Source organism: Empidonax traillii, unplaced genomic scaffold, assembly GCF_003031625.1.
Source record: "Empidonax traillii isolate 1590-97213 ecotype Southwest subspecies unplaced genomic scaffold, ASM303162v1 scaffold2:size4533513, whole genome shotgun sequence".
Taxonomy (NCBI): Eukaryota; Metazoa; Chordata; class Aves; order Passeriformes; family Tyrannidae; genus Empidonax; species Empidonax traillii.
In genome coordinates, this window is record NW_020955195.1 from 631253 (window position 1) to 648037 (window position 16785).

The 16785-nt window shown below is 37.9% G+C and overlaps 1 protein-coding gene across 1 annotated transcript; it reads right to left on the bottom strand.

Annotated features, from left to right (window-relative positions):
• Nucleotides 1–1196: 1196 nt before the first annotated feature.
• Nucleotides 1197–16277, bottom strand: DIRAS2 (DIRAS family GTPase 2). Its single transcript, XM_027893013.1, has 2 exons — nt 16155–16277; nt 1197–4503 (listed from the first exon to the last, which is right to left on the bottom strand). The coding sequence occupies exon 2, from the start codon at nt 4459–4461 to the stop codon at nt 3862–3864; it is 600 nt and encodes a 199-aa protein (XP_027748814.1). The 5' UTR covers nt 4462–4503; nt 16155–16277; the 3' UTR covers nt 1197–3861.
• Nucleotides 16278–16785: the final 508 nt, after the last annotated feature.

A 16785-nucleotide genomic window follows, 5' to 3' on the forward strand; every position in this document is an offset into this window, starting at 1 on the left:
TTTATCTGCCATTATTTTTAAGTAAATATTAGGATATAGACTAACTTCCAGAATGATTTTGATATTTTGCTGGCCAAAAGGAACACCCACTGACAAACTTTTTTGGGGAGTTTTTACTGAAGGTAGATTGTTTTGAAAGGTACGTATTGCAACAGTATAATAAAAGAAGGGTTAATATTTGATGAGATAATACTGCTTCAAGTCACTCAGGACTGATTTGTATGGCTGAAGACTCTGGGACTCTGGCTAACATGTAAGGATCTATTTAGATTTTAAAAATTGCCTTTACAGTTTTAAAAAATATATAATAAACTTATGAAACAAATACAATACAAGCATCAACAAGACTTCTTCTAAACTTATGTTTAAATTTAAAACTTTATTTTGTATGTTCAGAACATCACCGCACAAATGGAAACTCGTAGGTACAAATTACTTCATATCCAGTTTTCAAATAAAACAATTGCTAATGAAATTGCAACAACACGTTTTCATGATAACTATATACTCAATATTGCACATATACATATAAAAATCATGCATTTTAAAGATTCATTTTGGCTAGATCATATTTTCTGGGTGCTAAAATTCACTGTAGGCTTTACATATTTTAAATATTCTTTATATACTTTTTAAAGAGGTTAATATACTGATACCACATTCCCAAATAAAACACAAAACGTAATAAAGCTGTATATTTTCTTTATTTACCTTATATTTTTTCTGTATTAAAAAAAATAGTTCTATAAGTAATAGCAAAACAAATGTTTTCAACCAGCTCACACTTATGCAAGATATGTAAAATCTAACAGTATAAACTAGGATGGCAATGCAAGGGTATAAAATATCTTCTCTTTTGAGACTGTGGTCCTTGAGTAATATTGCTTCTGTACTGGCCTTGCTTTCATACATGCAAGTCCATGAAATACTTCATGGCTTGTAGTGTAGCAGGTGAGGAATCAACTGGGAACTAAAGGAAATGGTCCTCAAGCCTAACATTGGCAGCTACTATTTTTGTTTCTGTATTTGCCATACAACTACTTCTTTTCTTGCTATGAGGCACATTCAGAAAAAAAAGTCCAGGGCCAAAATAATTCAGCCTGTAATATCTTTGCAGTTAGTACGTTTTAAGTAATTCAGATCCCCTATATTGTACTTCTGCAAGATATTTTACTACTTAAAATATTTCTCCAGTTAAAGAAATAACATTAAAAGGTCCTTTATATAGTCTTTTTTTTTTTTTTTTCTCTTTGATTTTCTATCATTATTCCATGCTGGCTGCTAAGGCATGTGCCATGCATGATGACCTTTGGCACTGGTGTGTTAGCATCTGTGGGCAACCTCTCTAATTTTGATCTCTGTGTGTCTCCTTAAGGTTGATCATGCTTTTTTTCCCAGCTTCATCCACAGGATCCAATGCTGTGACGTTGAGTATCATCAGCAAGTTCTTTTTTTATACATTTGATGTATAAACATTTATAAAAGTCTTACTAAACGTAGTGCTTTTAAATGCTTTGCATCCCTGATCTGGAAATACTGTTTGATTTATTGACAGACAGTCAAGAAAGATGCACTTGGCTGTGTAAGCCAAACCAGGCTTCTTTATGTGTTTCAGAAACTATTTGAGAATGTGAAGAGACAGTCTGACAAAACACGGAGTGAGCACTGAACTGGGACAGAGGAGATCTGCTTTTGTTCCTGGGTCTGCCACTAGCCCACTGGGCAACCTATGTGCAGTTGCTTCCTCTCTTCATGCCTCACTTTCACCACCTGAGAAGTTAAGATAATGATGCTGTCCTTTTTGCAAAGTGCTTTGAGATTTATGGGGAAAAAGAGACAGGAATTTATTGTCATTTATTGTTGTGTAAGAGCCAGGAATTTATTGTCATTGAGGAACCTTAGCTTTTTTCCGTGCTCTTTGCAGTTTTCTCTTCTAATGCAATGAAGTAAACACACACAAAAAGTGTTTCTGAAATCAGTAGGAGCTTCCCACTTGATTTACTGGTGCCAGAATTTCTTCTGAGTGAATGGCAAAAGTTGTGCTCCTCTCTAGACAGTGCTAATGGCAATTCTTGCTCAAAGAAATGTATACTATCACTCTACTTATGAAATATCTGCACAGCTGTTAGAAAGGTGGAAGGTAAGCAAGCAATAACTCTGAGAGAAACAAGGTAGCGATTTTCAATGCAACTACTGCATTTGAGCATCTCCTGGAAGATATTTATAATGCAACAGCATGCATGCTAATAATATTAGTATTTGACTTCATTTTCCCACGTTTCTTGACATAAACATTTACTAAAAGTATGGTAGGCTTTTTTATTGGTTCAAAGCAGTTCCTAAGGTGCAAACTGTGACTTATGCAGTTTTAATGTGTCCTTTAAAAACTGTATGTGCTTATTCTATCTTAGATGGGCTTTGTAATCAGTAGGATTCCTACTTCAGTCATTCATATTAGTATTTAAGAAAGCTTTGGAGATATATCCAGGAAAGCTCAATTTTGTACAATTTTCCCCCTTTTAAAGGTTTTGAGGAGAGCAGTTTCCCCTGACAGAGTATTTGAAGTATTTTTGTTTTTCTATTCTGAACTTTGTATTGCATTGTAACACAGTACTGACTGCAACCCTTAATATGCCAAATCCTGTAGTGCTTATCCCAGAAAATCTTCTATTAGAGGCTCCAGTGGGCCCTAACTCCACATGTAGGATTTGGCTCTATAAATAGTCACAGCAGTTCAAATCATGAATTTAAATGGCAAATATAAAACTCCCCAGACAACATAAAGGCAGTAGATCTAGCAGTGCAGAAACATAACCCCATTCTAATTGGAATATAGTAATGTAAAGAAGCATCACTTATTTCATCTGATAATTTGAATAAAAACTTTGTATCCTGCACTGACCCCTATCCAAGGGTACCAATGGTTCACCAGTTCAAAAGACATTCCATTCACTCACTAATCACACCATGTGTTCATTTAACCAGCAGCAGCATTTGAACCGAGTCTTTCCCACAGAGGCTTTTTAGGGGACTCCCCAGTCAGTCCTCCCTGGGGAAGCTTTCTGTCTGTATATGTACACCATTTTTATACAATCTGACATTCTCCACAGGCAAATGTCTGTTCTTCTGAAACGTACTTGGGCCAGAAACACCGGTTATTCTTGAAGCAGTGAGTCCAGAAAAGCAGATGATCTCCATCTCTCCTGCAGGGACTGTCTTTTCCACAACCTTCAGTTCAAATACTGCATCCCATGGAAAGAAGTACCATGCTGAGGGGTGGAGATAATATCTGTTCCTTTTAACTGCTATACCCACACTTCCTTTTACTGTGCAGCAGTTCATTTATTTGGCAGATCCAAGACTCTCCTATGCACACTGTCCACCAGTCAGTAGTGAAAATGGCACAGAATTTTTTGTTCACAGCATTCTTAAAGAATATTATTAATGCCACCCAGAATGTATTTGTATGTTCTAGGTTTCTTCACAACTATTTCTTTGATTTTCTTCTGACATTATACAGTGCTTTGTCTTGAAGTTATATGCAAATGAAAATGATATTAAGTTGACTTTCCAACTCTTTCACATTACAAGAATGATGAAAATTCTTCTTTTCTGTAAATAGCAAAATTAGGTATCCTGGGGCATCTTTCCTCTTCTTCCTGATTTATTTTCATAGAATGCATGCTTTTTTATTTGTTGATTTTTGTCATGGCAACCACAGTACCTCATTTTTTCAAATTCTAAAGATTTCTTCCAGAACAGATACTAATAAATAGGATCTTGCATGGTTGTTTGGTGTCTATAGGTTTCACATGCGTGTTCTCAGGTAAGACTTCACAGCTGACTTCTGTCAATGCAATTTCACATCACCACACATTTGCCTTTCAGCTTCTCCTTCCTTTTCTGCTGCTTGCTCTTTTTGCCATCAATTTGTAAACTCACAGTCCTGCGTTTCTCCAGGTTGAGCAGCTCCTGGAACAGCTCTTTCACGTTGTGGTTCGTCTTGGCAGAAGTCTCCATGAAGGCACATTTCCACTTCTTAGCCATGGCTTCTCCTTCACTGCTTTCCACCTCCCGATTCTGGTTCTCATCGTTTTTGTTCCCCACCAACATTATCGGGATGCTTTCTATGTCTCCTTTAATCTGGCATATTTGTTCATAGATGGGCTTGAGCTCCTCCAAGGACTGCCGGCTGGTGATGGAGTAAACCAGGATGAAAGCGTGTCCTTTAGAGATGGAAAGGCGCTGCATGGCTGGAAATTGATGGCTCCCGGTCGTGTCGGTTATCTGCAGGGTGCATATGCTCTTGTCACAGCTGATCACCTGGCGGTAGGTGTCCTCTATGGTGGGGATGTAGCTCTCTCTGAAAGTGCCTTTCACGAACCTCAAAACCAGGGAACTCTTGCCCACTCCTCCGGCTCCAAACACAACTACCCTGTAGTCGTTGCTCTGCTCAGGCATGTTTCTCTGGGCGTCGCTTGATCAGCTAGGGGGGAAAAAACTCTAGGATAAAGAGAACGACAAAAGCAAGAAGACAGATGTTAATACAGGTACATGTGAAGAGTGCATGTTGTCATGTCTTTCACAGTAAGAGAAAAAATGTGATGTAATTGATGGCACACCAGTTGTAGTGATTTAAGAAGACTTGCAGGGGGGTTACAGAATGATTTTTTTCAGGAGTAAATTTAGCGTTTGCAATCCAGTCTGGTAACAAAAGACCTTCTCCATTTCCTCATGGCTGATTATAAATTAGTATCATGAGTTTCACCATTCTTTCTACTGTACTAATATCCACAGAAACAAAAAGTTGCATCTGGGACTTTCAACAAGGCCAAGGCCTGAACAAGTTGTACAGACTGAATTACTCTTCTGTCTCTAAAACAGGTTTTCTTCAGTCATAGTTGAAATAGGTGTATACAGTCAATTACTCTAAATACGCTGTACCTTCAGCAGTTGCAGAATTTACCTCTACTAAAACTGGACAACTCCTTTTGAGTGACAGCGAAGACGTACTGGCAGATTATTCATCAATACCACAAGCATGCTTTGTCTTTAAATTCTGTGGGAGTGTGAGTCCCACTTCAATGTGTTTTTTCTGCTTGCATTTCAGATCAAAGAGTACATTTTGATAAACTCAGATTGCTCAAATTCAGTCTGCATTTTCATTCTGATATTTATCTTACATAGGAGGATATTTAGCATGACACATACTATGCTTTTCAGAGAGGTTGTGCAGTTATAGTCACAGCATTTTTAGTGGTTTGTACTGTAAAGGGTTGCAAGTGCATATGTCCAGTGTGATTCCTGAAGTCAGTTGCCCTTGACAAAACCCATCTGTATACAGTAGGACCACAAATATTGGCATAATTGTTAAATAACGAAATGGTAAAGTTTTCACATGTTTTCACAAGCTGTAGCTGTTTTAAAATTCATTGAAAAAAAAATGTAAAGATGAATTTGCCCTCCCATTAGTAGCAGCTTGTTAGGTATACACCACATCCAAGACTTTTTCGTATTTAGTGAGATTTAAGCAAATAAACACTAAAAAACTGAACCCTAAAATTGAAGAGAACACAGGATATTGTTACTTTTCAGACCAGATTTTGCTATACAGGAAGTACATGGAGGACAAACTGCAAAATTTGCTGAATCTGTATTTGTTCTTAAGAAAATGAACTGTTTTAAAAGATAGCCTCACCCAGGTGCCTTAATGGCACCAAGTGATTAAATCTGCCTGTTGCAATTTTGCCTGGGTAGCAGTAAATCCAGAACAACCCAAATGAATTTCTTTCCTTTGAAGGAAAACCTTCAAGATATTTCTTCAATGCACCAGAAGGAGTGATTGCATTGCAGGGTGGGATTTTGCGTTACCTTTCACCTGTCTAGCAGCAGGAGAATTGTGCTGCCCAAGCAATATGGATGTTAGTGGTCCCTCCATGACCTTATCTCAGTTGCAATCCCACACCCAAATTTTTGCTTCTGCATTTTGGTGCTGTTGCTGTTTGTGCCACTTCAAGTTAAGCTACAGCAACCCATGCTGCACTAATGTCTTCATTTTGTTCATTGTTGTTCGAGCATACCCTGATTTTGTCATCCTCCTTGTCCAGGGCATCCTATGCTGTCCTAATTCTAATATCTGAGTAAGCTGAAAACATCTGTCTTTACATAATGTGTTGGGTGAAATGGTTGTACTTCCTCGTTTGCCATACGATAGGCAGAATAACCAGTGCACCCAGGCCTGCTGATCCCAAGGCAAAGTGGAGAGCTGTTACATCTCTGCCCAACCAGCCTGGGGTGCAAATCAATGCCTAAAATGGAAGAAAAATTCTCCAAAGAATATTAGAAGAGTTAAGGTAGAGACCAGTTCTTCAGTGAAAGCTGTCAGGTGCATGCAGTCCATTACAGGAGGTAATTTTACCCCTTCCATCTCTCCAGCCACTGTCACTTTGAGAGACTTGTTTGAATACAGGAAAGACGGATAAATAGGAGTGTTCATCCTAAGGCATTGAAGCAAAATTGTTTTTCTGAGACCAGAATTCAAGGAATGGAAAGAAAAAGTAGCCTCAGAAAACACGCTGGTGTATGTGTTTACAGAAGAGCGAAAACCCTCTGAGGAACGAAGAAAATGGGTGAGCAGCTCATGATGTTAAGAAAGAAATAAAAAAAGAAAACCAACACAAATCCACCAAACTAGCTAGGAAAAATTGAGGTGGAGCAAGAGAAAGCTAGCTGAATGCAGTTCCACTGAGGATAAACCTTCACCTAAGAGCTGCAACATGCAATTTCAGAACAGTCATAGAGTTTACAGCTGTGGATGACTGCACAGAATGAGCTATCGTAAGAATTATAGTTTAATAATTTCTTGTGAGAAACAAGGTAAGAGAGGAAAACCTGGGTATTCCACCTCAGAAGCAGCTGAAGCATTGCACACTCATATAATATGCTGCCTAAGAACTATGGGACGAGGAGAAAAAACGAACGAGGAAAATTTTTGCTATGAAAATCAGTGAAATGTGGAGTAGAGAAGTACAATTTTAAAAGCTAGCTGAGTGTACTCCTGCTTTATTACACCTTATGCTTTGAGCATACTCAGAAATCTCCAAGAAATCTGCCACATATGGTAGCCCAAAAGATAGAACAAATTGAAATGTGGCACTTTGTGGCACGAAGAATTAAGCATACAAAAAGCTTCTAAGGGATACTGAAATGACATGGTAACAGTCCTCAAAACATTGCAAGTCATTGCAAAAAGGGAGAGTGTACATCTGTAGCGGGAAAAAAAAATTGCACTAATGGGTTCACATTGTAAAAGAGATGCACTTTAGATATTTGGAAAACTTCACAATGGTAAGAAGAACAGACCTATTGCTTAGGGAGATATTGTTTCATCAGCTTTCAGTATTCTGGTCAATGTGGGTATGGAAAAATTAACTTGAGAGAAGTCTGAGTTTTCAGATGTACAGGGTTATTTCTGATTCGTACTTTGAAAACCTGTTTCATAATCTGCGCATGAAAAAAAATGCTTTTTACACATTGGAAGTGACTTATTCTGTAATAAAGCCTTATTTGCTGCTTTTGCTACTTTCACAATCTGCATCAGTGGACATTTACTATTATCCCCTGAAGTCTCAGTTTAAAAACACTATCCTCACTTAAAAAGGCAAAGTACTTTCCATGACATGCACCCACATACCTAATTTTTTAATTGTCTGATTGCAAAGTTCAGCAAATCACCTAGTCTGCACCTCTGCTGGCAGCTCTGTTCTCTGTTAGCACAAGGCTTGACTTGCTGTAGTTCAGCTGCCACAGGTGAACTGGGTGGGATATTCACAGGGACAAACCGCTGCCTCCACCTCAGACTCAACTGCAGACCTTTGTGCATGCCTACCCCATTTATTTCTGACATGCCAGGCAGAAGAACTTCAGGGTTGCTCTGACAGAAGGACACAGCTCAAGACCTGAGTCATTTTAATATAAAATCAGTTATTTTAATATGTAGTGGTGAAAAATATATGCATTTAAAATGTTTAAACAAAGCAGTTCACAATATAGATTGTATTCTTTAGAGCTCAAACTCTTCATGTTCTTTGGTTGACTAATTACATGCAGGTGTTTAAAATTTACTAAATCAGCATCACTGATCCTGTACTTAGACACTGGATCTCCAGAATGATTTTTAATTGTGTTGTTTTTGTGGTTTTTTTCTGTTCTAACTCTTCTATCAATTGTATTTATAACTTGCCTCTTATGTTTGCATTTAAGCTATAGATAACATATGCAATAGGAGGTAAAAGGCATAGGGTGGCTGAAAAATATCTTCTGAAAACTAATCTACTTAAATACCTACCCTTAGAGTAACATGAGATTAGAATCTCACAGCTGGTGAACTCTTTCAGGTTATACTTGAAAATAAGTACAAAAAAAACTATCACTCTCCAGTGTGTCCAGTCTTGAGTTTTGTTGCAAAAGATTTTCATCACGTTTGCATCGTTAGACTACTATGAAATGTCACAGGTTTGTTATTTTTTTATTAGATGGTATCTTTTAGTGTAGCATTCACTTTATAAAACAACGTCATTGCTTTCTGGAGTCAGAGGCTTTGATTATATCTTAACTGATTCAGTTATTGAGGTTTTATCATGTCCCTCTGAGATGTCAGTCTCATGTGATATACAGCAACTTTCGGATTTTGGGTATTAATTTCCTGAAAGCTCTTTTTTCCTCAGGTAAGACCATCTCATGTCAGTCAGTGAGTTTTGTTGGGTTTTTTTGTTCTTTTGCTTGCCTGTTTTAACTCTAAGGCGATGTCTCTGTTTATACGGTCACTGTTATTATGAAAATTCAATAAAGGACAAGCAATGTTTTTAGTTCAAAATCTTTTCTCAGTTTAAATTAGCAATCTTTCCAGGCTGTCCAGCGATGACACCACTATACAAAGATACAAAGGATAATTAAAATGGATTTCAGCCTGGTTGTAAGGTTAATGTCCATTTCACCACATCAAAGGTGAAAAATGTCTCATTACTTTTATAAAATATAGAAAGAGAACTCTGCAAGGAGGTTTTGTTTGTTGTGCATTATGTATATAAGCAGGCATTCCCTGGGGAGCAGGGGCTCATTATGAGCTCATACTAATGAGCATGGGCTTCAAGAATGGGGACTTTGCTACTTCCAGTGTCTTCATCTTTTAATACAAGACTGACTTTTCCATTCTTTCTCTTTTCTTGGCTTCTTTGGTCTTTTCAAGCCATTGGAAAGTTGCACACATTTGAAGACCAAATGTTAACTGTTAAAACGGTTTTTTCTTGCAACATGAGGTTCTAGTCCATATGGAAAGAGCTTTTTTATTCTCATGCTGAACAAAATGTTCTCTGAAAGTCTGCTTCTTGACTAGTGCAAATCATCATTTCTTTGCTGCATAAATGTGGTAGCACTTTTAATTTATGTTGTTCTCAACCACAGCTGGTCAGAAAAGCATTTATAGCTTAATATTCTTTATCACCTGACAGAAAGAAGGTGACCAGACTGAGTTACCGAGAAAATGGCATCCTCTGGGAAAAAATAAAATAGTGTGCCATAAACCTGCTGTTTTTACCTGACACACTGTCCTTATTGTGATATTTACTTGATCATCTCAAAGTAAGGGACAAAGTCAGACATTCCTCTTATTCAGTGTATTTGTGGAAAGCAAAATTTCAAACTCAACTTGTTTAAACTGAAGCAGTTTCCATTTTAGAGCTATGATTTCTACAGTGTTGAAATTGTTTGAATTCGCATAGAAAATTCATAAGCTAGAAACTGGGTCTGACTGAGACAGAGCAGAAAGCTAAAACTGCTCTGCGAGACCGAAATGTCAAAAAATGTCTGCTTTGGAGGAGTTTGGCCTAAGTAGTGTTTGCTTTCAAATATCTAAAAAAAAAAAAAAAAAAAAAGGAAGAAAACTAAAAATTACTCTTTTCTTTCTTTCTTTCTTTCTTTCTTTCTTTCTTTCTTTCTTTTCTTTCCTTTTTTTTTTTTTTTTTTTTTTTTTTTTTTTTTAATATATTTTGGGGTTTTTTGTGGTTTTTGGATTTTGGGACAGGTTTTCCACAACATTATAAATGTGTTTGCTACTGTACAAATATGGTCTAGGTTTCAAGCTAGGTGTCAGATACCAACTTTATAAAGTCTTTCAGAGAGGTTCTCTGAGACATTTCCTTCATGCTCCTGGCCTAATACAGAAGAAAGACAGCAAGAGCAGGAATCTTTCAGAGTAATTTGTTGCAGTTTTTTTTCTGTATTTACAGAAGGAGACTATTTGCAAGTAAAGGAGGTAGAATACAGCCTGTAAACTGGTCTGCAGTCACAGATGCTGTGCTCTGCTTTAGCAAATTGTCGTATTGTCATCACGCCAACGTGGAAAATCTCATTCCCAGAACAATGGCTTTTCAGAACAGCTTTTCATTTGAATCCCTATAAATCCTTATATCAAACGGAACCCCATTAAAATGAAAAATCCCAAATGAGTAGTCATCAAAGTAGGAAAATCTTTACTAATTTCTGAAACTAGGTTTAAGTAAAGTGGCATTGCTTGCTGAAGAAGAGGAGATTGTGGCAGAGAAGCGAATGATGCAGAAGGAACTGCTGATTCCCTTCTTGGCTGAGGGTTCACATGCAGAAAATGCAGAAGGTCTTGGACCTGAACTCACACAGAGCTTTACAAGTAAGGAGTACACTGAAATTGTTTGCTCTGTTGTTGTCCAAGAGCTTCCAGACCTAATCCTTGAATAACAGGTATGTACTAATGAACCATTACCATAAAACAAGATTCAGTATCATTGAACACACTTACCAGGTGAAAGAAAAAGCCTTACTTTCATGCAGTAGCAGAAACATAATGCTATATTTATCCAGGATGGACCAATGAATACATTTACTACACCAAAAAAACCCCTTATTTTCATGCAGAAATGGAAATAATATACCAAGTTTGTTTATCCAGGATGCACAGGGGTCCTATTGATTGTCACTTCCTATTTCGTGGATTGGTTAGTCTTAAAATTAAAAACGGAGCATTTCATGACCATTTCTGTCCGAATTCAGGATTTGCTTTAGGCATGTAAGATACTTCATTGACTTGAATGAAGCTATTCTTACATTTATTTATTTGAGCAGTTTGGTAAACTAGTGTCTTAATCTTTAAAATGCTTATCATGAAAACTCAGAAGCCTTTGTATGGGTGTAGTTAGGTATTTGTGAATGGACACAGAGAAATAAAAATGTCAAGATAATAGCATTGCCTTCAACTCCCTTTGGGACCGATTTTTTTGTAGCTTTCTTCCCAGCTTAAACCAAATACTGTACTTTTTCCTCAATTTTAGAAAGATTTGATTTAACCAGGTAAAGAGGCAAAGATCAACTTATAATGTTGAATGTTGTAAGTTCGCTTTTCAACAAGTAGGACATAAGGCCACTGGGAAGAGCAGTAGGGTTATAAATGGGAATTTTTCATTCCTTCAAATGCAGAATCAGAGACTCAGTCTGACCTTTCAGCACCTCTGTTTTTTAATAGTGGAAACACTGTTTTGGCATTGAGCAATGACTTTATATGCTGTAGTGAACTTCTGCTTCTTCAGAGGCACACTAGCCGAAACAGGTTCTGCATCTTATGGAAAAGGATATGGTTTTTAAGTTTTCCTGGATGGAGAAACTTGAAAAAAGTACAAAGCACCAAAAAACGAAAGTGAACTAAGTAAGAACATTCTCCAAATAATCATTTTACTCTGGAGGGTTTGGATGATTCTATATATTGTGAGATTCGTATTAATTCACGGATAAAAATCCCAGCATAAGCAACAAGTATATCCATATAAAAGTGTGTATTTACACAGAAGAAGAGTATATTCATGGGAAATCAGTTTTCATTCAGCAGAAGATTGGTGGCCCTTGTGCCTCTCACTGTAGCCCTCAATTCTGATGCTCTTACATGGCCCAAATAACATCCCAATCAAAACAATGAAGCTTAAACTGGGAACATTTTGCAGCTCTTTTGCTGCGCAGTAAGTTATGAACAGGTTAATGCAGTGGGTTTCAGGATCCCTGAAAAGTTATTAAATAATGCAATACCATTGCTGATATGCTTTTCAGACACCAGTGAGAAGACTGTGCTCCCACTGAAAACTTTCTGCAAATCAAAAAGTTTTGAAAACTGAAAGTTAAAGTATAACTTTTGGGGGACAGTATGGCAGTAGCAGTTTTCTCATAGGAATTTCTAAATGTTCATAAGAAGCTATATGTTATCTACAATGTGCAATTTATCATGACCTGGTTGGGAGGAAAGTTCTATCTATTTTTCTTTTTCAAATATTTAGGTTTTTTTAAATGATTAATTTGCAAATCTGCATCTCAGGACTTTCACCAAACTGAATAATTTTCCCTAATGATTTTATTATTATTATTAATTTTAAAAAGAAAAATATTTCATACTAATATCCATTACGGACCCAACTTTCAATTCTTTTTATTCTGAAGTAAGAAAGGTAGGTTAAGCCTTTAAAGTAGGTTAGTGTCAATTCGTGTTTCTTCTCCTTGCAGTATTAAACAAAATTATAAAAATTATATTCTGAATATTAAAAATTAATTACTCGGTAACACATGGTAGCATTTTCGTGTTTGCATGAACAAATTAGGAAAACTGTAATGTTATTTATTTGGGCCAACAGCAGTATTTTAGCTACTGATGTTAGCTAATATTTGATTATTTCGATAACTAACTTTTTCAGAACAAATAAGAGTTGTCAGCTTAAATTTTCAGGGAAGAATACAAATTTAAATAAAAATAAATAACAAAGGCAAGTGTTCTTTTCTTAACCTCAGATTAACTTTAAAGTCAGAACTGCTAGACATCTTGGGAAGGAAATAGCTGCAGTCCAGGAACGGATTTGCCCTTTTCATAGGCTTTCTTTAATAGCTATATATTTCAAATGAGGATGCTGAAAGGCTGACATAACTTCATTGGAACTTGTTCAGATTCAACTAGAACCAATTTCATTGCCTGCAGTCAGGGTGATGCTGACTGAATTTTACTGCCATAGCATATTGCAGTCCTGCACAGCCCAGAGACCGATTTTAACCTCGGATACAGAAGCTTAACATCCGACATTAAAATTATTTGCTCAAGGGGAGGTGGTCTTGCCCTCAGCGTGAGTTGAAAGGTGCATTTGTCACAGATTTGACACACCCTTTTTCACATTTTGCTTGTCTTCCTTTGACACCCGTTTCAAGAATTATGCAGTCATCAATATTCTGCGGTTGGAAGCTGATCAATATTTGTTTATTCAAAACAGCAAATTAAAGCATGTTCTGTTTCGATTAGTATGTACAGTTGTATTGTCACTCAGTGGGTCTTTTTCACTGCTTTTACAGCAGTAAAGTGAGATAATTTAGTGCACATTTCAATTTTAATGCCACAATAAGAATGCAGGGAAAGTGTCTGTTCACTGATACTTAGAAATCTTTGTTTGTGCGTAAAGTAAACATACCAAATGGAAAAAAAAAAAAAATCCAAAAATATTTCTTTTGCTGGAACACTTATGGAAATTGCTCATTTTAAAGGGAAATTAATATTGCTAATATCCATGTTTTACAAAACCATGATTTTTCTTCCTCTATGTAATATTGATAATTGCTCTATTAGTCCTAATAACATAAAATCAACAAACATCTGAAATCAGCCCCACATACCAAGCTAAATGTCCCACAGTTTCAGCTTAAGTGTACAAATGACCTGGCACTCACATACAGTGTGGGAGATGGAACATTCGAATGCAGCTTATTATGTATTACAGAACAGCTACTGAAGTACACAGTGAGTTGAATGCAATCCAATGTAGTATATAAATCAAAAACATTTTAAAAAAAGGAAGAGAAGCACAAGTTTATAAAATAAAGAGTTAGAGGAAAAGGGAACGTGGAATTCAACTCAGTCTTGCTGTGGGAAGATCTCTGAACCAGAATCTTGTTTATTGTACGTTTATTAAAAAAAGCTAAGTTTGAGGCAGTAGCACATACCCTGTCACAGTCAAAGTGTAAGTCTTTGCTTTTTCACACATAATGGTGGGATCTTTCCATGGGTGAGTGCGGTGGTTAGCACAGGAGAAAATCCCAATTGAACTTTATCTGGTGATCCTCAGAGGAAACTGGAAACAGTGGTGGTAACTTCAGGAATAGCAGTATCAGTTTATATATCGTTCATTTATTTTGGTGGTACTACAGAGACTGCAGGGCTGCTGTGATATAAGCTTGACCACTTGGCCAGAAGGAGCCATGCCTCTGAACTCCAATTAAATTCTAAAGACCTCAGCTCTGCACTATGAGAAAGGGTTATTATTCAGCCTGAGGACCATCAAGACTCATGAGTCTGCTGCTGTAAACAATAGGGCAACACAGTGCATAAATATTCTTTCATCTGACTGGTGTGAGATATGTGGAAAACTGTGTTTCCAAAGACCTTGACCCACTTGCAAAGGGACTCCTCAGTGCAGGCAACTTCTAGTGAAAAGTAAGAATGCTATTTAGTACTGAAAGAGAACTTCTGGATTATGATATCCAAGTGCTGTGCCTTTGCAGGCAACCATTTCACATAATCCCTTCCATCAAGTTGCAACCAAAAAGCATTTAGAGTGTTTCCTATTACTTCAGCTAGAATGTAATTTAAGAACCTCGCTGCTCTAATGGTTTGAAACCTTCCAGCCTAAGTGTATTCACAGCTCATTTATACCCCTTTGTTCCTCTCCCTTCCGAGGGACAAAGCATAAAAATCTGTATCATCACCATCGTTCTCCCAGATCCATGAGACCACTGATTTGCAGTTGTGTGTTTGAACTTGCTCCATGTCTGTGCAATCCTTCATGCAGGAGCCTCAGAAACGCGGTGTGTGATGTGAGAGAGGGAGTGTGAAATCTGGAGGAACTTCATCTTTCATAGCCCCTGAACAATGGCACGGATCCCGTTCCATGTGAACTGGGCACTGCTGCATTCGGTAAGGACAAACGGACCCCAGGGAGCAGCTCCTTGAGCATGAGTGAAGTCCGTGAGTCAGAAAACTAAAGAGGGGAGGGAGGATGGGGGAAGCCAAAACAGCCCTCTGAACCAGGATTTAAAATGGTGAGACCCTGCAAACGTTCTAGATAACAGCAAGCTGTAAAAAGCCTGGCAAACATAGAGCAGCAATCTCAGTTTCATCAGCTTCATTTACATAGAATGGTGGGGGGGATGTTCACCTTGCACAGATGTGTGTGTGTGCTTGTATAAGCAGGCATTTACGCGTTCACTGATATCCAGGTACTCGTGAAAGCAGAACATTCAGAAAATGCCTTAAAATTAAAATGCATCCAATGTTATTGCTCCGTTCTGGGCTCACCCTTCTGTGGCTGAGTGGTGCAGCATACAGAGCGTTCCACATTTCACGGGGAAGAGAGCGAGACAGAAAGTGTTATCAAACCTGAATTCAGTCACTCTCTCAGACACTTCAGAATGGTTCTTTCACGGTTTATTATCTTTCATTCAATTGCGAGAGACACAATCTACTGAATAAATAAAATATTTCCTGCCTAACAGTGGAATGCTGCAAAGTTGTATCTGTCTCAAAGAAAGAAACAACCAGTGTTATTTCATTCAGGCTCCACATTTTTGTATTCTTCCATCAGTTAAGTTAAAATGTATCTTTCATTTAAAAAAAAGATATAGAAATTAACCTCTCCTTAAACCACTGCAGTGGCAGTGCTGTAAACTAGGGCAAAATTCAGCACACAGAGTTTGCATGAAAGACAATTGAAAAAAAAAAAAAAAAGGTTATGAAGTCATTACCGGCATCTCAGCACACAGAAAAATGATATTGTTAACTGGTCATTATGCGTATGACCAGCTTCTGGCTTCCTCGCCAGCCCCAGTTTGCAGCATGCCGTGTTCTCTACATAAGACAGGAGCTCAGATCAAATCTTGCAGTCATAACTCACACAAAACTCTATCGACTTCAGGGGAAATTTTGCCTGAGTGAGCATTGTGGATTTCGGCCGAAGGAAATGAAGACCTCTAATCTCGGTGCAAAGCTACGCTTATCATTAGGAGGTGACACAGAAAAACAGCGCGGGGGGGGGAAAAGAAAATAAATTTACCTGTGTGGGAGCAGAAAGCTTCAAATGCTCTTCAGTTTCTGCCTGTCATCGCACCAGCTCTTCTTGCTCTTCTTGCCCGGGTTTCCTCCACCAGATAGGAGACCCTGTCTTAATCGGGGGGGCTGCAGCTCCGTCGCCTTGGACGTCCCCTTGTGCCCTGTGCTGGCTGCTGCCCGCCCTCTGCTCCCTCCGCTCCGCTCCTCTCTGCTTGCTCCCCGCTACCTGGGTCCTGGATAATGCTCCTGCTGGCTTGCTTTCCGCTTTTACGGACGGGCTGACTCCAGCCTCTGCCAGTGCTACTGCCTAAATGGCGACGGCAAAGCTCGTCGAGGCTTTTAACTGCCACCTACTGAATAATTGTGGAATATATATATATATATACATACATAAGGTATATATACATACTGGCTGTAATTTTCTGTTTTTCTCCACCAGTCTAGTAGATTTTTGCAATTAGTCTTCAAAGCCTCCAAATATTCCGTAGTTTAACACTGTAGTTTACATTAATCTGTGCTCATAATTCTCCCTTTCTTTCAGCAGTCAAACACAGACCAAGCCTGTCCCTTTAACTTCAAAAAAAGCTTACAAAGCCTATGGTGAGGCTTATCCCCAGTAGACATAAAACAGCAAA